We start from the raw sequence: 22,786 nt of genomic DNA, 5'->3' as shown, positions 1-22,786 counted from the left end.
GATAATTTGACATTCCACAAATGATATATGTAAATATTAATTAGTTTGCTTATAAGCTTAGCTTATTATACGCATAGTAGCATATTATCCATATGTTACAATGGGACTTTAACTAAAAGAGTTACGATTAATCCATTATTACTATAGTTTTTACCATGTATCATATATTAATTGTTACAGATAGTTTTAGCCCAACTGGTTCTTTCCTATGCCACAAAATATAGAGTTGGTGTGCGTGGTTTACACACTACACCATGACCTACATATGGAAGCACTCGGTCTGTCGGTATAAATAGCTATTAGCGTTAAACTGTCTGTCGGGAAATACATTTGCTGACAGTCAACATGCCACCAGCGTCTGCCGAGGATCCAGCAGTCGAGAAAAGTTTTTACCGACAGATATATTTTATGCCGGCTGATGTCTGACGGTAATTCTTTTTTTTCCCGGCAGATGAGATTATTACCGACAGTTAAAGGTTTAATAGCAGTTTTTCATTTCCCGGCAGTTTGCATGCATCTGTTTTTGCTTCATCGGCAGTTTGTTCGATAGAACAGTTTCTTTGATAGAACAACATGCACATTAATAGTATTGATCTGTTGCTTTTACTTTAGCATAATTTTTTATGGACTTTCACTTAGTTCACATTTAAAGTTCAACCAGGCACAAATATTCCATTACTGAGAATAAATCAATCGAAATGACAATGGTGAACCAACATCAACGTGCAAACTAATCAAAAGGTCCACAACTCCCATAATAGTCAGGTTCAACCTCACAAAAGAATAACAATGCTGTTCTCAATTTTCACTGAATACATCAAGAGTACAACCACAAGTGATAAAGCTAATACCCTCATATCTCCATCCTACCCAAATCCAGAACATGTCCATGACAGCAGTTGCCAAAATATTTCGCTTCATGTCTTTGTGTAGTCTAATTAGCACAATTCAAAAGTACAAAATATAGGCTACATGCTACGGCTAGATATTGAAAAGGTATGGAATGCACTTCATATGAGTTTGCACATCCATCGTGTTGTCTTCATTCATGTGGGTAGTACATCAATTGCCACCGCCTGAGAAAAGTAGACAGTAAGCCACATGGTTGCATATGCAATCTTAATTGGAAGGGCAAACAATTTCAGAAAATTTTTGCTACATTTACAACTTTTTATAAAAAACATCATACTTGTAGCATATGTAAAAGATAAGAAGCAATATATAGCTAGATCACCAAATATAATTTTGACTTTTCATTAGAAAAATCTATGTTGTTGCCAATCTAAAGCTTGTGAAAAAAATTGTAATAATACTAAGTGACATATTCTATCTCTGTAACAGAGAGAAAGAGAATATATGTTTCACCAAAATACAAGCGGTCACTATGAAAGTGTTTTTTTTTACACAAGAGAATATTGAATACTTGATGAAACCCTTGTTTGCCCTGTTGCATTCTCGTCATACTTAATCTGTGAAAAGATAAAATTGGTAAGTATCATACAGAGGCAAATCACTGCTTGTAACAATTAAAACAATCAAGCCTAAACATTACATGAGTGTGTGGCCAAGCAATTGATTGTCCATAAGCATCTCCCATAATTTGTATGCGTCCATATGGGCGAGGTAATACTGCATCCATTTTAATCACAGAATTCACGACTACTTCACAAAATCATGTACCAAGAGCAGTCCCACCAACCAATGTGTTTGGGTTGCTTGTTTGGATAGTTGCCTTAGCCACAGGAAGATTGCTAGGAGTCACTAGAGAGGGTAGTGTGACTTCTTGGCCTCCCTACAACACATATTGCACGATGTTTACAGAACTAGCACAGAAAAATAAGTTATCACCATGAGACAAGCCAAAATAGGAACATTTGCTAGTAGTAAGTTTTGAGACATTGTACCCCCTCATGTCTTCTTTCTAGGATGGTTGGAACTCTCCTCCGCAGTAACTACACATGCATATGGTTGAGTAATTACACATCCTTAAGGTTCACTGTAAGCTAAATAGTTATTTTTTTTTAAAAAAAAGAGACAAACATGAAGTTCTATATACCTGCTGCAAGTAAGCTTGTGGACTCACTTCTTGGTCACTTACTTCATGCTCAGACTCAGCCTCACTTATATCCTCTGTATGCTCATTTGGGGTAGGATTAGAACCATGTTCTAATGGACTCCCAACATTAGGGCAAGATTCTCTTCTACCTTGACAAGAATAGAGCAATCTCTTCAACTCTGCAACCTCATCACGTAGTTCATCCACCGTTTCTTGAAGGACTGTAACTTGTTTCTCAGCTTTGTGTCGACCACGAAGTGCCATTTGAACCTTTGTTTGAGTATACTTGCGATGCCCATGCATGCCTAAAGTAGAGGGGGTAGGTCCAAAACCAACAGAGCGTACATACCCCCTAGGCTCACGTCCAAATACATGGGAGAAAACATCACCTTCATGCACATTTTTCTCTTTTAATTCTGGATGATCTTTAACGGCCTCTTGAAGATCTCGCTTGAAATATATAGACAATTTTAGTAAAAACTTATCTACATATATGAAGGTGAAAAGTTTTAATTACTTACAATTGCAGCTTCAGCTTGCCTCAATGGAGTCCCGTTTTTATGTGTATGTGTTTTGATATACATCTCATCTCTACGTGGCATGTACCCAAGTTTTTCAGCCTACACCCAAGAAATAGTCATGTAACAAATAAGTTTAGATGGAAGTGAACATTTGCGAAAGAAATTCTGCACTTAGATTTACCCATTCATGTCGAGCACGAGCAAATGACTTGCTGCCAGAGGTATGTGGGGTTAACAGCTTGGCACGATTCATTTTCCCTCTCATGCTTCGAGCCTAAAAAACTTAATAACTAAATAAACAATTATATAACTAATGGTTAAATCATAAGCTTACTTTTGCTTCTGGTGATAGCCAATGATCGACAAGCCACACCCAATCTTCAGGTTGCACTCTGTCATCACAAGCTGCAATAAGTTCCTCCACTGTCTTTGTCTCATTAAAATGAGCTTTCTTCAAATCAGCTTTGTAGTCCTTCCACTTCTTCCCAGCAGTGGCCAAAGAATAATTTTCAAGTCGTTTATCCATCTCATATACATACTATGAAACATGAAAGCAAGCTAAGAGAAATTCATAACATGTTTAGAAAGAAAGCAAGTACCAAATGTTGATTGTGAGCAAAGGTAAAAAATAAATAGATAAATTATCATACCTCCAAAGCATCAATAATGAATTGCTTTGCATCTGCATTAACATGTCACCAATCATCATGGCAGAGAGGGAAACCTTTGGTTCTTACAAGTGAACCAACAACATTAGGAAACTCAACTGCTGCTTTCCCAACTGGTTGATCAAATTCATTGAACTCCATCTTCATCAGTGCCTCGTCTTCTCAATACCATATGTTGTCCTTTCTAGTGAATTTTCTTCCATTTCTTTTCTTTGGCTGCGCTCCATTGGAATCTGAAATTTGTAAAAAAAAGAATTTGTAGTTTTGTTAGTCAAGAAAGATATGAATTAATGGTAAATAAAATTCTCAGTACCATACCCCCATTGTTTTCTGCAGCCATAAGTTGAGGATCTTCAGCGCGTCCTTCATGATCATTTATAGTCCCATTGCTTGCTAGCCTAGGGCGTAAATCATTAGCATCATGCTCATTTGTAGTCTCAATTTTAGCAAGTCTAGGGCGAAGATTTCGTGGTTCAATTGGTACACCACATGGTACTGATCTGACAGCTTTCCTTTTCTACAATAGTTAAATACTTGTTAGAGCACTTAGACTTAATAATAATGATGATCTCTGAGTTATAATTATGTATACATGATGATATTAATAACAAACATATAATTCTGATCAACATACCATACTAGTTTTCTTAGCTTGTTGTGAAGAGCTAGCTCCTTCTGTCCTTAAAGATTGTAGTGCAAACTCTAAATTTAGAGCTGCCATTTTCATTTTGTTCTCAGCAATATTGTCATCCCTTCTTCTCTCATAGTCAGTCAAAGGTGCCTCCCTACTTCCGCCTCTTTTTTGCATTTTTCCTTCTAAAGGCAAAATTACATGTGAGCAGATGTAATGAGTCATGCACACATATTTGTATCAATAGTAATACATAGTAAATAAATTAGTGAAAACATGATTTAAAAAATGCAGAAGAAATAAAGAATGACACTTACTTATCTTTCTCATTTGGGTCAACAATAGAACCACCTAACTCTGTTCTAAAATAACTACCATCCTCAACAACAGCAAACTTGCTCAGATTAGCACATGGGTTTGGTATTTCTTGAATGTTCTCCAAATGTTCATTTTCAACTTCCCCTAGCTCATAGCAATCACGTGGCCTAGATTGCACAACAGAACACCAATCCTTCTCTATTGGATCCATAACATAATAAACCTGAATTGAATTGCTTGTGATGCTAAAATGAAAGGTTCATCCGCCAAATTTTCGCCAGTATTGAATAAATGCTTGGAGTTCACATTAGTAATATCAAATTTATCTACCTTCACCCATTTACCTTCTACCTGATTGTCAACCCAGTCACACTTGAAAAGAACGATATTCCCTTTGCGATAATAGTCCAACTCTATTATTTCTGTAATAATCCCATAATATGTCTTGTTTCTAAACACAGGGCTTTCACAGTTTGCAACATAATAGGAAGTTTGTGCTACTATTGCTACCCCACTACTTTGAACCGACCTACCCTCATCATAAGCCTTTGTATGAAAATTGAATCCATTTATTGAATAGCTATTGTACTTCCTTGCAACCAATAAGGGGCCTTTAGCTAGAATCTGTACTTCATCACTTACTTGTTCACTGCTCATGGTTAATTCAGCTACCTGTAGATATTGAATAATATTATCAATATAAAAATGTTTCTGTGACAAGGTATTCACATTGATAACTACATTCATTTTTTACTTACATGAAGCCTGAACCACTCATGGAATGTTTCATGGTGCACACAATTAATTTCACGGTTACTTCGGGAACTAGTTGAAAGGTATTTCAAGTGCTTACTGCAAGGTTTCATTGATGATTGCAACAGATAAATAAAGAAAATAATAAATTTAGAGGGCAAAATGTAGATATCTTACTTTAGGAATGGTTCTATGTGATCATAGTTCAATAAGACATATCTATGAGCTTGAATCCATGCTTGGTAATCTAAAGTAAATGCACTTTTTCCAACCAAACCTCGCCCGATATTTTTTGCAAAGTATGGATTGATACCAGAATTTCTATTCCTGCTGCCATCATCATTTCTAGCTTTCCGTGTATATCTAGTCTCACAACCATGTAGATATTGAGAGCAAAAGGTAAGGCTCTCATCAAATATATAACTTTTAGCTATAGATCCCTCCGGATGACTTCTAGTGCGCACATACCCTTTCAATCTCATCAAAAACCTACAGATAATGGTAACTTTATATGTGCAAACCTTTCCAAATAAATTTAATGTAGTATTGAAAAGTTTTTTTTATAAAATTACCTCTCAACTGGGTACATATTGCGGTACAGCACCGAACCACCAATACGTGCTTGTGCAGGAAGATGAACCATCAAGTGCACCATAATATCAAAAAATGATGGTAGGAATATTGTCTCTAAGATGCATTGGGTTTCAGCTATTTCTGCCTCAAGCTTCTGCATCTCACTTATGCGTATCACGGGAGAATATATTTGTTTGAAAAAGTTGCTTACATGGATGAGCGCTGCACTAACTCTCTCAGGCAAAATCCTTCTAATAGCTATAGGAAGTAGGTGCTAAAGCAAAATATGGTTATCATGGCTCTTCATCCCAACTAGCCTTTTCTCACTAACACAAACATTATTGCTTATATTTGATGCATACCCATCAGGAAACTTCACTCCCTTCAACACTTAACAAAACATCTTCTTCTCATCTGGACTCATTGTGTATGGAGCGGGAGGTAAGAAATATTTATCTCCAACTTTAACAGGATGAAGATCTTTCCTTATCCCTAGCAGCTGGAGGTCTAAGCGAGAATTCAGGTTATCTTTTGACTTCCCATCTATTCCTAAAAGTGTATTTATTATGTTATCACAAACATTTTTCTCAATGTGCATAACATCAAAACTGTGTGGAAGCAGTAGATCTTTCCAATAGGGTAGCCTGAAAAATATAGACCTTTTTTTCTACAATATTGATGGGTCTCCTTTTTTCCTCTTAGCTGTGGGCTTCTTTCCCATTGGATCCTTACCAAAAACAACATTTAAATGTTCAGTCGGCTCCAAGATATCCTCACCAGAAAGGGGACAAGGCGGTGGTCTAAATTTTGTAGTGCCATCAAATGATTTTGCATCTGATCTGTAACTATGGTTGGCATCTAGGAACCTGCGATGCCCCATGTAAGAGCTTTTGCTACCCTTTGATAGTCTTGTATAACCAGTTTCTATGTGGCAATCGGTGCAAGCTACTTCACCTGAAGTAGCACATCCATGCAAATATCCTTTTCCAGGATAATCAGTTATGGTGGTCAATATTGCAGCACGCATTTGGAAAAAATCACCCTTATTGGCATCATAAATTCTAATGCCTTGACACCAGAGAAATTCCATATCATCTATTAACAGCTCCAAGTAAACATCCATATCATTACCAGGAGAAGTTGGACCAGGAATTAGCAAGGATAGGATGAAGTTGGGTTGTTTCATACACAACCAAGGTGGAACATTGTATGGAATCAAAAGAACTGGCCAAGTACTATGGGTAGAATTCAAAGATCTGAAAGGATTAAAGCCATCGGTAGCTAATGCTAATCTTACATTACGAGTTTCATTGCCAAAACTAGGATAGAGTGTGTCCAAGTGTTTCCAATAGGGAGTATCTGCTGGATGTCTAAGCAATCCATCTTTTGTACGGCCCTCATCATGCTACTTCATGTTTTTGGCCGTCCCTAGATTTAGGTACAACCTTTGAAGTCTCTTTTTCACAGGAAAATATCGAAGAACCTTTCTAGGAACTTTGTGAAACCGTTTCCCATCAAGACTCTTTCTATCTTCCATCGAGAAGTATTACATTTTGGGCAGCATGTATAATTTTCATATTGTTTCCAAAACAATATGCAATCATTCTCACAAGCATGAATGTTTATGTACCCAAGACCTAGAGATTTAATATTTTTCTTTGCTTCATAAGTTTCTGGGTAGAGCTGTACCATCAGGAAAAGTCTCTCTAAGCAAGTCTAGTAGCATGTCAAAACTTTTATCACTCCACCCTCCAAGAAATTTAATGTGAAGCAAACGAACTAAGAAACTTAATTTAGAGAAGGTCTTGCAACCAGGGTATAGCTCTTTACTTGCATCACCTACTAATCTGTAAAAATCATCTTCACCATTATTTCCATCCCTTGAACTACCATCAGCAACATCCCCCTCCCCAATCAAATCTATACCATGTGCCATGTCTCTAAGCATTTCAGGAATTTCATCGTGATTATCAGCTCTCTCTTCTACTTGAACTTGTTCATGCGCAGTACGATGTGCAAAAGAGGGTGGAGCTTCCCCATGAAAAATCCATAGGTTGTACCCAGTCTTAAATCCCTCACATATCAAATGCTCAATTACAATATTTGTTTCCCGCCACAAACAATTAACACATTTCTTGCAAGGGCACAAAATTTTATTTCCCTTTGCTGAATGTGTAAAAGCAAACTCTATGAAATTATTGACCCCCTGTAAGTAGCCAGATGTGTTCCTGAAATACTGTGTTATTAGAGTTGGGGCTAAGTATATTGTTGCTAAACAATCCAATACTAGTATTGTGCTGTACCTAGGAAGGTCCATCCCTCCCTTATCCATGCTTGTCTCTTATTGCGAAAATGCAAAATTTTGCAATATCTGGATATACCATGCAAATCAGTACTTAGCTAGTTATGGTACTATAAAAAATATGCATATATGTCACATGTCTCACTACTCAAAAAGCATTCCAATCACATTCAAAAAACAGAGTATCATATACAATTACTGAAATACTATGAGAAATTCAAAATCATGAACAAGGGGAGAAATAGTTAGAGAACAAGGGAACCACATGTATACCTTGTAGTTCTGTGCTGGTTATTCGGTCTGATTTGCTTCTAACCTTGTTCAAGTGTGTAGCTGGGGCTCTAATTACTTAGAAAGCAATTATAATTCCTCCTGGATAAGAAATATACAATAGTAAATATAATCGTGCAAAATATCTAATTCTTTTGTAATAAAAATCAAATACTAATGTGATTAGTGCCATAAGATGGGTAACTATATGACAATCCTCTGGTCCAAGAAAAAATTTTGTGTTTTCTGAATGAAGGAAATTTACATCAACTAATGACAACAGGAACTATAGTCAGCCTGTTTATTTACAGAGTAATAGACTAACTAGATGTAGGTCAGTCAAATTAATCTTTAAATTGGTACTAGAAAGAAACAAAAAGGCTTAAAGCACCAATTCTTTCTTGTTAACATAGGCTGTGAAAAGGATCAACCCCACAAATGTTTGTGTAGCTCTCAACAGATGACCAATTTTGAACGTGCATCTTACCAAAGTACATGTATGCTACCTTGACATACAAAAATTGAAGGAACTCCTAAGCATAAACTAATAAATAGGGGAGTTGCACACCTAGCTATATGTCAGCATAGGTCAAGACAGGAACCAAGCAACCTCCAACCTAATTGCTTAGGACAGATCTGCAATGGCAAAAGCAGAAAAATGATTAATAGTTGCCATACACCAATAAAAGAAGTACCAAAATCAAACAAGAGTACTATTTCCAAAGAAGGGGGCAAACTAGAAACTAGAAAAATATATCATTTACATAGGTGATTTCACCAAGGAAATCATTCTTTTTTTTGCTAGTTGTATTTGTGCTATAATAAGCAGTAACATGCAGGAGGCCAATTACTAAATTACATTAATAGCAATATGAAATTGTTTCACTGAATAAAACAAAGTTACAAATTTTAAAGAATATCCAACATCAGCAAGTTGTCACTAAGCCAATTTTTAAGATAGATCAATTCATTTCTTTAGTTGCAAAGATGGATCTACAGTTTTCTGAACATATTAGAGATGGTAGATCTCTCAAAAAATCATTTACCCCTTCCGAAATTTTCCCAAAATCGAAAATCTATCTATCATGTATGAATGCATGCAAACAAACAGAGATGTATAGCATATCCTCTGCTCCATCTGCAAAATCCCATGTAAAAGTTGAAGATATGCAAGGAACACAAAACATCTAGAGGTGAGAGGAAGGGGAGAGGAATGGGGCAGGAGGGAGATGAGATGACCTTGAGCTTGCTCTAGAGGACACAACAGCGTCGTCTCGAGCTTCATGATGACGAATCAATCGAGGCCACAATGCACTCAACACAAGATGATGTTTCCAGTGTTTCCTCAGGGGCTTGGATCCAGCCAACTGGGAGCTCTGTCCAGAGCTTTCTTGGGTCGTCGGAGGCGGCGTACGAGGGATGTAGCGGCAGAGATGGTGCTTTGTGGCTACTGTGGATGGGGGGAAGAGCTGCTGCTCTGAGGATTGGTCTAGTTTAGGTTTAGCTAGGGTTTTGTGTGGGGATTGATTTCAGATTGTGGAAATGGAATGGAGGAGAGAGAGAGAGAGTGGAAAATAGAATGGGAGTGCTATATACTTGGAACCAAAAAATTTCACATCCCCGCCACTTTTTCTCCCTCGGTGCCTCTCATCGTGCCTTGCTATTTAGGTCGCGCCAAAATTTTGGCTAGTAGGACACATCTACATATGCCGACAGACAAACAACCACTGTCAAAAAAATGGTGGCAGATGGTCTGCCATTGATTTTTGTCGACAGACAGTTTGTCAAAGAAGCAATTTTCACCGATAGACATTGTGACAGGATATTTCCTAGCAGATTGAGAGCTAGCACAAAAAAAAAATATACCAACACATAACTGCCTCCATTTCGGTGTTGTGATGTAGTGACAGTTAAGCCATGTTCCCATGCTGTTTCTGTTTTACTTTTGAAAACAATAGGGAACTAGGAGTGAGGTGATAGCAGATTCACTAACTACTACCGCTCCTTTAAAAAGAGTATTGATATGAACATGTTATTAATATATTCTTTTAAAAAAATAATATTACTATCTAGCTCTTTACCCAGGCTCATGCAAAGTAGGGATGAAAATGCTTGAAAAACTCTCTCTTCGTTTTTATTTCTACTTTTATCAGAAACGGAAATGGAAAGAGAGCAGTATAGTCTGAATCAATAAGGATATCGATAATATTAGAACTTTGGAACCAAAATCTTCAAAATAAAGTTGTTCGATATTGGTCAGAAGCCAAAACTTATGTCAAAAATAGATGAACTATAATAGTGCATATTCGGCCACGCTTACACATGAGTGGTGATGGTACAACTTCATACAATTATACCAAGATCAATACATCATATCATTAATAATAAAATTGTATCACTTATAGTCAATCGAAAACATAAAGATATCCCATAACTAATAAGTTTGATAGTCAATCAAAGCTCGATTATATGATAAATTAGCAATAAGTTCGGTAACCAATGTTATAAATGTTATAAAGGATATAACACAAAAGGAAGGAGACGGGGACGGGCTGAGCAGACGCTATGACCAACGGGGACAACGGGGCGGAATTGGGTCGGCCAGTGGCAGACTGCGATGGTTGCGGTTAGGAGGCTAAGCAGCTGGCAGGTGTGTCTGGGAAGTTTAGGTGTTAGGGTTAGCCATAGCAAGACTGATGGGCCATGTTTCTTTTGGGCCTTCGGACACTTCCTATAAACACATGCTACTGGCTGCTCTATCCAAAAAATTGGGACTTTGGAAATTTCTGTGAATTACCTGTCCAATACAGGATACTGACAAAACGGTTAAAAAATGTGCTTCTTTACCATTTTCGTTACCCATGTTGGCCCAAAACTGGGAGATGCTGGTCCAACCGGAAGGAAGTCTTTCTACACCCCAAAAGCTAGCCTATGAGGTGAGGGACCGCTCCCCTTTCAATTGGTGCCACTCCCCCTAAACTTTTAATGTGGGACTATTCCCAATAACCGAGAATTTTGTTACTGGTTGAAACAATCAGGAATCGATGAAAACAGCAGCAGAAACGATAAAGGATTTTGTTATACCGTTCACATCCCTAAAAGAAAGGGCATATACTGCATCAGTTTGGACCAGTAGAAAATTTGGAATAAACTAACCGGTGATTACTAATTAGCCGCTTAACTGGGCCAGTCAGTAGATCGAGCATTCCCAAAAGAAAATGCAGTTCCGATTCTGTAGTACGTGACGATTTGTTGTCCGCCTACCTACCGACTCGGGACGATTTTCCAACACAGTCACCAACCAGCTAGCCCTGCAGGTCAAAATGGCAATATGATCTTACATTAGCTGCCTGTTCCGCGTCGCCATGGAGCTGGGGCGACGACACCGTATATATGTCCTCCCTGGCCCTCCCTCTCCTACCGTCCCACGAGCCGACGGAAATTAGGCGTGCGGCTGCTATAGGATTGAAAACGGATCGAATACGTACGGTAAAAAACTAGCTCTATCATATTAGTTATCTTTTTTTTCTGGAATCGAAATCGGAATTAGAAACGTAGATATAAAAACAGAATTAAATATTATCAAATATAAATACGGAGTGAATACGAATCAAAACAAATATTGTGATGAATATTAATCGAAACATAGAAACCCCTTAAACTAAAATTTAAGGACCTGGAGTACACTAGTTCGGCTAGATAGAGTTGGGCATGGGTTATTTGGATTGGCTGATTTTGAGTGGTTTATGTATTGCTCGGATATCCACATGATATAATAGCGGATAGTTTCCAATGGATATCACTCAAATTATATTCGTTTCCGTATCCGAAGAAAAATATCCAAATTTGATTCTTTCCGACCGAAACTATCCAAATCCAAAAAATATTCCAATCGAACGAAAAGTATCCGAACCAATTTAAACCCTAGCTGGACAGCGGCAGCGGTGCCTTTCCCTTTTACCTCGGGTGTCTTTGAGGAAGAAGCCCATGACCTATATTGTAATGCTCGTATTTTCGCTTATTTACTAAACCTCTGGTGGCTTTGAGGAAGAAGCCCACGACCAATGATGAGGGTATGTTGTGTTGACCAAACGAAACCATTGGCTACCAGGTTCACGTATTGAGGGACTAGATCTAGGAGCCACGACGTGGTGGTTGTTTGGAGTGTAAATGGCTGTGCGCGATCTCCATGCCGCTGAAGGGAAGGATACAACTGAAAGTAGCACCTCTATGCCAGAATCCATTCCAAGAGCTAGCGACAACAATGAAGCGGGGACCCCACCTGGTCGCCGTGATGGCAACACATCAGTCTAAGGCACCGGCAACTTCATCAATGTGTAGGGTAGGTGCTTAAAACAAGTAGCATGGACAACTAGCGGGGTTGGTAGTGCTAGCAGCCAACAACATCAATAAGCAATGGGTGCCCTTGACATGGAGAGGTGCCCATCATCATAGCTACGCGACCCCGCAACAAGGGGGTGGCAAGGGGCTTCATAGCACCAACATAGCCAACGGAGGTGTAATTATAGTGAAGAAGTCACTGAAGGAGCATAGGCACAACAAAAGTGTCGTGTGGGTGCCTGCTAGGAAAGGGGTGATGGTGTGGTGAAGTTCACATGCCGGCGGAAGCTGTATGGTGGGAGGTATAGTGGTGGCGCTAGCTCCTAGCGTCACAACCTACCTAGAGACGTTATCATTGTAGGTTATGTCCTTGCCTCTTCTGACCTTCAAGCTATAGGGCATTTAGTGATGTTCTTGGGAGTTACCATCAGGTTTATGTGAGTGGCAACTGGATATTATTCTTTATCACCCTCTCCCAAATGATCGGTAACATATAAATAGTGTTTTGGTTGCAACAAGGGTTGGGCTGAGTGCTCAGTAGACCTTATGGTGACCGGTCAGGCATAGCCTCTCCTAGAGTTGTAATCTTGTAAGTTTGTTCCTGTCATATATTGATATGAAAACTTGCACCGTCTATTGTGGTATGTAGGGATAAAAATAGGGAAATGATCCGACAGGCTAAACAATTGATGATTGGATTCGTACTATAGTAGTGTGATATTAAGTGCTAACAAACGGTGGATAAACGCTGAGAGTACGATAACTATTTAAGGCTACATACTAATAAGTTAATGTTAGAATGTCAATAATTTGATTTTAAAATGTCCTTAAGAAACACTGATGATTTTTTTACACAAAGAAATGTACCGTTTATTAGAAGCATAAAAAAATGCGCACAATAATCACCAACATCCATAATCCATAACGAATCAACCCTTTATTTTCCTCAGACTCTTAAACTATAGTACTATAAACCACATTGCAGCACAAGAGCGAGGTCCAATTCCAAATAGTGCATGTCCATATCAGCTCAATTGTGGCCGCAAAAGCTTGATACACATCACTAGGGCCAGGCGGCCAGCCAGCTAGCTAGCAGTAGTACTTGCATCGCGCGCCGTATATATATATGCATCGATCTATCTAGCTCGATCCATCGTCTCCCCTTGAATCTTGGTCTGCTCCGGCGAGAAATTAAAGCCCCGTTCATCTGGAGACAAACACAGCACGGCTCTCACTGACGCAAGGTTCAGGTAGGTAGCTAGCTAGAGATCGATGGAAGAAGACGAAGGCAGCGCGCAGGAGTTCACCAAGGACGGCTCCGTCGACCTCCGCGGCCGGCCGGCCGTCGCCGCGCGCACCGGCCGCTGGAAGGCGTGCTCCTTCTTAGTGGGTAAGTACTTGGCTCGCTCGAGATGGAATGGAACTGAGGAGAGGGATTGATTGGATTATAGTGTGCAGGGTACGAGGCGTTCGAGCGGATGGCGTTCTACGGGGTGGCGGCGAACCTGGTGGTGTACCTGACGACGGTGCTGCGGGAGGAGACGGTGGCGTCGGTGCGCAACGTCAACAACTGGACGGGCTCCGTCTGGATGACCCCCATCGCCGGCGCCTACCTCGCCGACGCCTTCCTCGGCCGCTTCTGGACCTTCACCTTCTCCTCCCTCCTCTACCTCACCGTACGTACTGCATCTATCGGTCCTCCTTAATTCCTCCCCTTTCTTGATTGCTCTGCCTTATTTGCCTCTAAATCATCTTCTCGCTTATTTTTTAATCAAAATTTTAATTTTCACGTCAAGTTTCAGTTGACTTTGCTATTTATTTTTCATCGTATTTTGCTTTTTTAGCTTTTATTCCCTCTGTTTTCTAACGTAATTAAGATATTTGACTTTTTCGTGTGCAATCTTTGGTCATTTTTTTTATTGAAAAAATTATAGAAATAACATTTATTTTGCTTGTAACTTACATTATTATTAAAAGAACTTTAAGCATGACTTATCATTTTTTATATGAGAAAAACTAAAAAATTCATTGACAAACACTTAATTCTAAGAAATGCCATCGATGAATGCGAGTTCTAAAAAATATCATCGTACAAATAAATTTGTTTGAAAAATGCCATTGCCGTTAGAGTTCCGTCCAAATTTTCCGTTAAGTGCTATAGTATGAACAATGTATTTAACGGTAAAAACGGACGGAACTCTAATGGCAATGGTATTTCTCAGACAAATTTATTTGTAAGATGATATTTCTTAGAACTCGTATTCGTCAATGGTATTTCTTAGACTTAGACATTTATCAATGGTATTTTTTAGATTATTTTTATATTTGTACTAAAATTTTGAATAAGACGAATGGTCAAACGTTACAACCAAACAAGTCAAACATCATACGTTATGAAATAGGGGTGGTACTTTTTACCACTGAGTTATAATAAGTTTATTTATAAATTATTTTTCTTTTTTTAACGGTCTCATGGATCGATCGATAGCAAAACTAGAATAAACAGCTGTTCACGAGACCAAATTAATTAATTAGTCCATCTAGTTCTACGTACACCGACAAAGTCGGAGAAGTTCAATCTCATGACCAAATTGGAGATATCATCAGTGGAGGAGTAATTAACCTGCTATCTCTCATCATTGCCTGGCGCGCGTCGGCAAAAGTTTTACTGTTAAGCACAATAATGCAGGGAACTAGTGGCCAAGCTAGCTACGTGGGGCGCGTGCGTAACGTGACAAAATGGTCAAACCCCGCCACCACCACAGTCACGTAGCTTTACTACGCACCACCTTTGATTCACATCCAATTCAGACCCACTACAGCTCGTCAGGAGGAAAGCTATAGCGAAATAGAGGAGTGCCATGGATATTTAAATTGAATCGGGTGAATGAATATATGATAAAAATTCATAAACTTTAGTTAAAATTTTTTTCGAAGAAGGGTTTTTGGGAACCCCTTCTTGTATACAGCTTCGCCACTGCACCTCTTCAGTTGTGTTTGAGATAGATTATAAATTATAGATTTCTATTTACATGTTTATCGGACATCTAAACGATATATCTCGCATGAAACATATCTATATAACAACTTCTCATCAACACCTCGAACATTTCTAAATACTAAATTACTAAGTTTAAATAGCTACGAGAAAAATCAGATAATTCAAAAAACACTTGGTAGCCGCCAAACAGGACCCGTGGTGATTGAGTTGGGATGAGGACGGCGACCCATGCGGAAAAAACTGGTCCGCTCAGTTGGGAGGGAGAAAGAAGAAAGCAACGGCAAGACGCAAAGCAAAGCAGATCGATCGTTAGCAGCAGCATTATTTCGATCGGAATCTTTAATAATGGCTTGATGGATGTTTGGCGTGCGCATGCAGATCGATCGATCGATCAGAAAAAAAAACAAAACAGCGTATTTGTCTCAGCATACATGTGGCTGTATATCTCTTTTGGCTGCTCGTAAAAAAAATCAAAATGAAGTATCTATAGACAGAAAATAATTTGTGACTAAAACATTTAGGTAAATGTTCTTAATTATTTTAAAAGCATGCAAAAGCTAACAAAATAAACCAAAGAACTCAACGTCAGCTGTAAACTCTAAATTTAAAGTTTAAAAAAAAATAAATTTTAATTTATAAACATGAGTAAATGCGAAAATATACGAGGCTCCTAGTGTTGAACGCCGTTCTCCGCGCGTACGAGTGTATGAACTCGATCTATTTTGGTCTTTAAGATGCGAAAACGACGTCCAGCGCCGGCGTAGCAAGAAGCAAAACAGATGGCGAAACGGAACGCTGACGTACGTGATTGAATTCGCCGGCCTTTGCTAACTAGCGAGTCGTCTTCAATCTTCAACCAAGGGATATGGCTTTTTATGGAAGAGCCAATTGACATATTTATAAACGAAAAATTATTTATAAATAATTTTTTTATATACGTAGTCTTAGCGTCTAGAAGATAAGACTGAAAAATAAAGTTCGGTGAAATTAAAAGACCTCAAAATCAACTTCAAATATTATGATTAAAAATAAGTAGAAGCAGAAAAGATATGGTAAGCGAGAATAAGAGATTAAGTTAGAGGGATTGGGTGGAGTTGATGGTTTTAGGGAGGAGGTCACCGGGGGTTTGATTTGGCGACATGAAGACGTTTACGTTCTAAGGCTTCCGATTGGTGAGCGATCTCGCAACAGTGCACCTGCAAGTGTAGTCATTATAAACCATTCTCCCACTCATGCCTCGTCACGAAGGTTTTGCTTCGGCAAACAATCGTAGAAATACACATAGAAGAAGAAAACATGGTCTGAATTACATATGAAAGATTAATCTCATGATTTTTTTGGTCCACAAACTAATCTAGCAGAGAAATTATGTTGGGAAAATAATCTAAGAAAATCCAATCCTAAATCGACAAAGGCTACAGTGTATACGTTCTCTGGTTTTTTTTATTTCACGTCATATTTTGATCTACATTTGACTTTTAGTTTTATTCAAATTTTTTATCTAAATATGCAAAATTTTAAGGCATGCTTAAAGTTCATATACTAATAAATTAACTCATATTTTTTAATAAGACGAATAGTCAAATGTAAATCTAGAAGTTAACAATATCAAATAAAAAACAGAGGGAGTATAATGATTTACGATCAGCCAAGGACCCTCAACAAGTCTCTATGAGACTCCAATACAATATAAAGCTACGTCCCAAAAACAGTGACACAACACTTTGACAGATTATGGATGTTCTCTTATTTTTATGATTCCTATTGACTCGGATGAAGTTTTGACATGGCATTAGATCCATTAGAAAGATGGTCTCGTTAGCTTTCCTTAAATAGGTAGAATGTTAAAAACGGAGTTCATACGCAACCTAGTCAAATGATCTAGTGGGAGATACCTTTAGATCTTTAGGAGATCCAAACTCGAGATAACTTGGGCTTCTATTTTCACTTGAACGCATATACCAGTTTTCTCTTTCTTTAATCTTTACTCCATGTACTTTATGGTCCTCTCCAAGATTTCTAATCATAATTAAATCACTAGTAAACAATCTAATCTCAAAATCACATAAAAAATACTTAGAAATAAGATTACTTGTAAATTGAATTGCCGTGCACAAGCTCTAAAAATAACATCTTGTATTACAACTTAAACATGTGTCATATGTATCTAAAGAAGTGATGCTCATTCGCCGTGGTAGGGTGGTGAGGCACCAATGGCACCGCCTCTATGGTGGAAGAGGAGGATGGCAGTGGCTACATTGTGAGGAGGAGGAGGCAGATACTATGGTGGTAGATGTAGAAACAACAAATAAAAGTTGCTCCTCCTACTCATTGTGTAGAGTTTTGACATGATATAAAGACATGTCATAAAATTGACCCATTACCTTCTAGAGTCTTAGGTAGAATTGTCACAATACGGGCATTCTTATTGGAGAGAATTAATGCGGTTGATCATGGCTAGGAGGATTTGATCGAAAGGGCAAACATACACCCTCCATCTTTTTTATTTTGCTTATGCTTATAAGCCAAAATTTGAATTTTAATCTTTAATTTAAAGTTGATTTTGAGATTTTTATCATAGTTTATTTTTCGGTGGTGGCTTTTATATCGTTATGAACACGTATATAAAAGTTTTATTTATAAATTATTTTTTGTTTGTAAATATATCGTTTGACTTTTTGTTTTAAAAGCTAAAAGATAGCCCCGTAAGACTACGAATTGTACTTGGACATTATCCTAACTCAAATTGATCTTCTGTATATTGGCCCTGCCAATTACGAAATTTCCTTACTAAATTCCATTGTCCAATTACAAAAATTCAAGGAAAAGGGATTGCTATTGTGACGGTAAAATCATGGTTGTATGACATAGACACAGGGTTCGATGCAGTCTTCATCAATATTATGGGTGCTGGGTGCATAAGTTTTCATAGAAATTTACTAATGGTATAGATTTACCATTGGTCTCCATCTTCTTAAACTTGGGTTAAGGGTATAGTTATGGGTGTATGCATGCGGATCGGGTTCCTCTAACTTTTAAGTCAGGGGAACTCGTGTCGCTGGTATATAAATCCATACACGGTGAGATCCACATGCCAGTCTCAACGTCTCTCTGACTTTAATTTAGATGAATGCATAGATATGGTGCAGTGGAAACAATAGGTATGCACACTAACCACAGTCAACAGGCATTGTGACAGCGTATTTGGCAGTTTTCAGGGATCGACCACATCAATTATAACCAAAGTACACCCAATTTCTCTTTTTTTTAATTATTGCAGTTCGACAGTTGATTGTACTCTATCTCAAAAAGTCATTTCTAAAAAGTATTCTAACATCTATGAGAAAGCGGGGAGTTCACACATTACACATGCGTTGCTCAAAACTCCTCTAAAAAAGAGTTGACATACATGCAATATAATCAGTGGCATCTACCATGGCGCACTTACCCATAGCCCTAAAGAGACCCTTCTAAGCCCTTACTAGATTTTATGCCATATGTACATCGATAGAAAAAATGGCTCAAGTTCCTTCTAAAATTGAATGAGAGATATTTAGCCCCTACTTTATCTTCGATCTGGATCCGCGGCGTTGGTTACATTTTTTCTGCATCTCAAATAAGAGTATTAGGTACAAATCTCAAATGGCTCAACAATCACGAGGATCATTAGCACATCCCAAAGTTAGAATCACTTCAAGGCTTTATCGATCTCATGAAACATAAGAAATTAGGGCTAACATGGTGGGTGAATCAGTGGTTTAGTTATTTTTATATCATTTCATTTATTATTAAAATACTTTTATGCATATATATAGATTTACATTTTTTGAATAAGATAAATAGTCAAATATTTATAAAAAAGTAAACGACGTCAAATATTTAGAGACGGATGTAGCACTATGTATATCAGATTTTGCCAATAATATGCCGAGTGATATACGATGCCATAATTTGTGGCATGCCTCAGGAAAAAACACACCGGAGTGTAGTGATAGAATCATGGTTGTATAGCTCCATTCAGTAGGACCTAGATCTTGATGTCAACAAATATTAATATGCACGTGAGGATAAGAGCTTGATTATTTACCTTTTTCATGGAAAAAGTCAAATGATATATTTGCAAACGAAAAATAATTTATAAATAAAAATTTTGTATATGAATTCTTAGTGATCCAAAGCCAAGGCTAAAAGACAAACTTTTGTGAAAAAATTCTTAAAATTAACACCAAATGTAAAATTGAAAATTCAATTTTCATGTATATGCATAAGCAGAAGCGAAAACATAAGAGCGTAAGCTTTTAACAGAAATTTAGGAGTGGTTTAGATGGGGCTAAACTTTTTAGCCCCATGTCACATCGGATATTTCAACACTAATTTAAAGTATTAAACATATACTAATAAAAAACTAATTTCATAAATGAGAGCTAATCCGTGAGACGAATTTTTTAAGCCTAATTAATATATAATTAGCAAATGTTTACTGTAGCATCACATAGGTTAATTATGGATTAATTAGGCTCAATAGATTCGTCTCGCGAATTAGCCCAAGATTATGGATGGGTTTATTAATAGTCTACGTTTAATACTACAAATTAGTGTCTAAACATCCGATGTGACAGGGACTTAAAAAACTTTAAACTTTAGTCCTTCTCAAACACCACCTTAGTAAGTCATGAATATTCTGATTGTCTCTCTGTCTTTAAATGTGTGTCATAGCCTATAGGTGGTACTCATGGTTGCATGAATATTAAGGATGATAGTGTGCATCTTTTTCATGCGGTTAGAGAAACTGCGTTTTGATTACCCTTAAAAACAACACAACAGACTTCAATCCTGTAGAGTCTTTTTTGTGCAGGCTCCAATGTAGTTCCTTCGCGTGCGTGGCGCCACTACTCTGTGCTCTTTTGTCACTGGTGCTCTTCCCTTCGTTCACTCGTGTCCTTCGTGTTGCCTCACGATGATAATATCAGTTGGCATATATTATCTGATACCAGATAATTGGTATCATTTGGTATCTGGATTTCGTTCTCGGCATTTTCTAGATATTTCTTTTATGTAAAACATTTAGATAACTTGCAAAGGGTAAAGGTGAGGATCGTAAAGGGTAATGTTTAGATTGGCTGTACATGTTGGCTGTACAATGTAAAACAGAACATGCAGGTAATTAGTAATTTTGAATCTTTTGATGGCGAAACTGTCATTTTACAAAAATTCTTCGAATGTCGATCGTCAAGCTTTAACATTTCAAATTCAGCCTACAGATGCTCCCATATACACTTGATTTAAAATTCGAATTCAATTTTTCCTCTTTGGCGAATCTAACAGCAAGCCGATCGGGTGACATGCAGGGCATGGTCCTGACAACGTTGTCCGTCTCCCTCAAGGCGCTGCACCCACAGTGCACGCCCGACGGCGGCTGCGCGCCGGCGACGAGGTCGCAGGTGACCTTCTTCTACGCGGCGCTCTACACCATGGCCATCGGCGCCGGGGGCACCAAGCCCAACATCTCCACGTTCGGGGCGGACCAGTTCGACGACTTCGACGCGCGGGAGCGCAAGACCAAGGCCTCCTTCTTCAACTGGTGGATGTTCAGCTCCTTCACCGGCGGCCTCGTCGCCGTGCTCGTCCTCGTCTACGTCCAGGAGAACGTCGGCTGGGGGGTCGGCTACACCATCCCCACCGTGGGGCTCGCCCTCTCGCTGCTGCTCTTCTACGTCGGCACGCCGTTCTACCGGCACAAGCCTGTCCGCAAGGACACGGCCGCCGGACCGGCGAGGCTCGTAGCGAGGGTGCTCCGGGCGGCGTTCGCGAACCGGAGGCGCCAGCTGCAGCAGGTGCATGACGACGACGTCGCCGGTGAGCTGCACGAGCATGACGCGGCGTGGTACGCCGCCGCCGGGACGAAGCGGCGGCTGCACCGCACGCGCGGGTACAGGTTCTTGGACAAGGCGGCGCTGGTCGGAGCGCCGTCGGCGGCGTGCACGGTGACGGAGGTGGAGGAGGTGAAGCTGATCGCCGGCATGATCGTGGTGTGGCTGACGACGCTGGTGCCCTGCACCATCTGGGCGCAGGTGAACACCCTGTTCGTGAAGCAGGGCACCACCCTGGACCGCGCCGTCGGCGGCGTCCGCATCCCGGCGGCCTCCCTCGGCAGCTCCATCACCATCTCCATGCTCCTCTCCATCCCGGTGTACGACCGCGTGCTGGTGCCGCTCGCCCGCCGCCGCACCGGCGACCCGCGCGGCATCACCCTCCTGCAGCGCCTCGGCGTCGGGTGCGCGCTCCAGGCGGCGGCGGTGGCGTGCGCCTACCTCGTGGAGCTCCGCCGCATGCGCGTGATCCGCGCCCGCTCCGCCCACGGCGCGCACGACACGGTGCCGATGAGCATCTTCTGGATGCTGCCGCAGTACGTCCTCATCGGCGTCGGCGACGTGTTCAGCTCCGTCGGCATCCTCGAGTTCTTCTACGAGCAGTCGCCGCAGGGGATGCAGAGCCTCGGCACCACCTTCTTCACCAGCGGCCTCGGCGTCGGCAACTTCCTCAACAGCCTGCTCGTCACCGTCGTCGACCGGGTCACCAGGGGCGGCGACGGCGGCGGGAAGAGCTGGATCGGCGACAACCTCAACGACTCGCACCTCGACTACTACTACATCTTCCTGCTGCTGCTCGCGGTGCTCAACCTGGCGGTGTTCGTGTGGGTGGCGACGAGGTACGAGTACAAGAAGGAGTACTTGTCGGACGACGCCGTCGTCGGGACGGCGCCGCCGGAGACGGAGATGGCCGGCGGCAAGGGGAAGGTGGTGGAGAGGAGCAAGGTGATCGACGAGGTGGAAGTGGAAGGCGCGCGTGCCGTATAATTTTCGATTGATACCTTCGTATAGATCAGTATATACGTATATGTAAGAGAATACGTATAATGGGCCGAGATTAAGTAGGCGAAGGAGCAGGCCGTGGAGGATTGGCGATAAGGCCCAAATCGCAATTAATTGAGATTGGGCCACCAGACTATGTTTTGATGGGCTGTCAGCCGGGATAAGTTGGGCCGTATTTTCTCTTTGTTCTTCTACTTTTTGTATTTGTCTTTGTCTGGCAAATCTTTTAATAGTGCAACGAAATATCATGAACTTGTCCGTGCTTCCTCAAGGGTAAAAGAAAATATAATATGATATTTTCTAAAGCAAATGAACTTACCTTTTTTTCCATAAAACATGATGCCCGTCTGTTTCTACGGGGATATTCGCCTTATTTGATTATATATGCGGTTATGTATTTAGATTTCACTATTTCTTAGTAAGAAATTTAAGTGGCAATTTATAAAATATATAATACTAAGTACGTAGGATGACAGATTC

The 22,786-nt window shown here is 39.8% G+C and overlaps 2 protein-coding genes across 9 annotated transcripts; one reads left to right on the top strand and one right to left on the bottom strand.

Moving 5' to 3' along the window:
• Window positions 1-729: 729 nt before the first annotated feature.
• On the bottom strand, window positions 730-9,639 carry LOC107304254. 7 transcript variants are annotated; one of them, XM_040524418.1, is made up of 14 exons: window positions 9,332-9,639; window positions 8,661-8,728; window positions 8,096-8,194; window positions 3,880-4,061; window positions 3,564-3,762; window positions 3,228-3,478; window positions 2,912-3,115; window positions 2,759-2,851; window positions 2,578-2,676; window positions 2,057-2,506; window positions 1,905-1,952; window positions 1,553-1,792; window positions 1,366-1,469; window positions 730-1,076 (listed from the first exon to the last, which is right to left on the bottom strand). In XM_040524418.1, exons 7-12 carry the CDS (start codon window positions 3,101-3,103, stop codon window positions 1,673-1,675), a joined length of 1,002 nt encoding a protein of 333 aa, XP_040380352.1. In that variant the 5' UTR covers window positions 3,104-3,115; window positions 3,228-3,478; window positions 3,564-3,762; window positions 3,880-4,061; window positions 8,096-8,194; window positions 8,661-8,728; window positions 9,332-9,639; the 3' UTR covers window positions 730-1,076; window positions 1,366-1,469; window positions 1,553-1,672. The 7 variants fall into 7 exon arrangements, with proteins under 7 accessions (XP_040380352.1, XP_040380354.1, XP_040380353.1 ...); XM_040524420.1 differs by having other exon boundaries at window positions 1,405-1,469; XM_040524419.1 differs by having other exon boundaries at window positions 1,424-1,469.
• A 3,835-nt stretch (window positions 9,640-13,474) lies between these two features.
• Window positions 13,475-22,574, top strand: LOC102700900 (protein NRT1/ PTR FAMILY 5.1). 2 transcript variants are annotated; one of them, XM_015837065.2, is made up of 3 exons: window positions 13,475-13,823; window positions 13,892-14,109; window positions 20,783-22,574. In XM_015837065.2, exons 1-3 carry the CDS (start codon window positions 13,706-13,708, stop codon window positions 22,289-22,291), a joined length of 1,845 nt encoding a protein of 614 aa, XP_015692551.2. In that variant the 5' UTR covers window positions 13,475-13,705; the 3' UTR covers window positions 22,292-22,574. The 2 variants fall into 2 exon arrangements, with proteins under 2 accessions (XP_015692551.2, XP_040380598.1); XM_040524664.1 differs by having other exon boundaries at window positions 13,734-13,823; window positions 13,885-14,109.
• Window positions 22,575-22,786: the final 212 nt, after the last annotated feature.

Source organism: Oryza brachyantha, chromosome 5 (assembly GCF_000231095.2).
Source record: "Oryza brachyantha chromosome 5, ObraRS2, whole genome shotgun sequence".
Lineage (NCBI taxonomy): Eukaryota > Viridiplantae > Streptophyta > Magnoliopsida > Poales > Poaceae > Oryza > Oryza brachyantha.
Note: the sequence above shows the minus strand (reverse complement) of the source record. Positions and strands in the feature narration are given on the sequence as shown.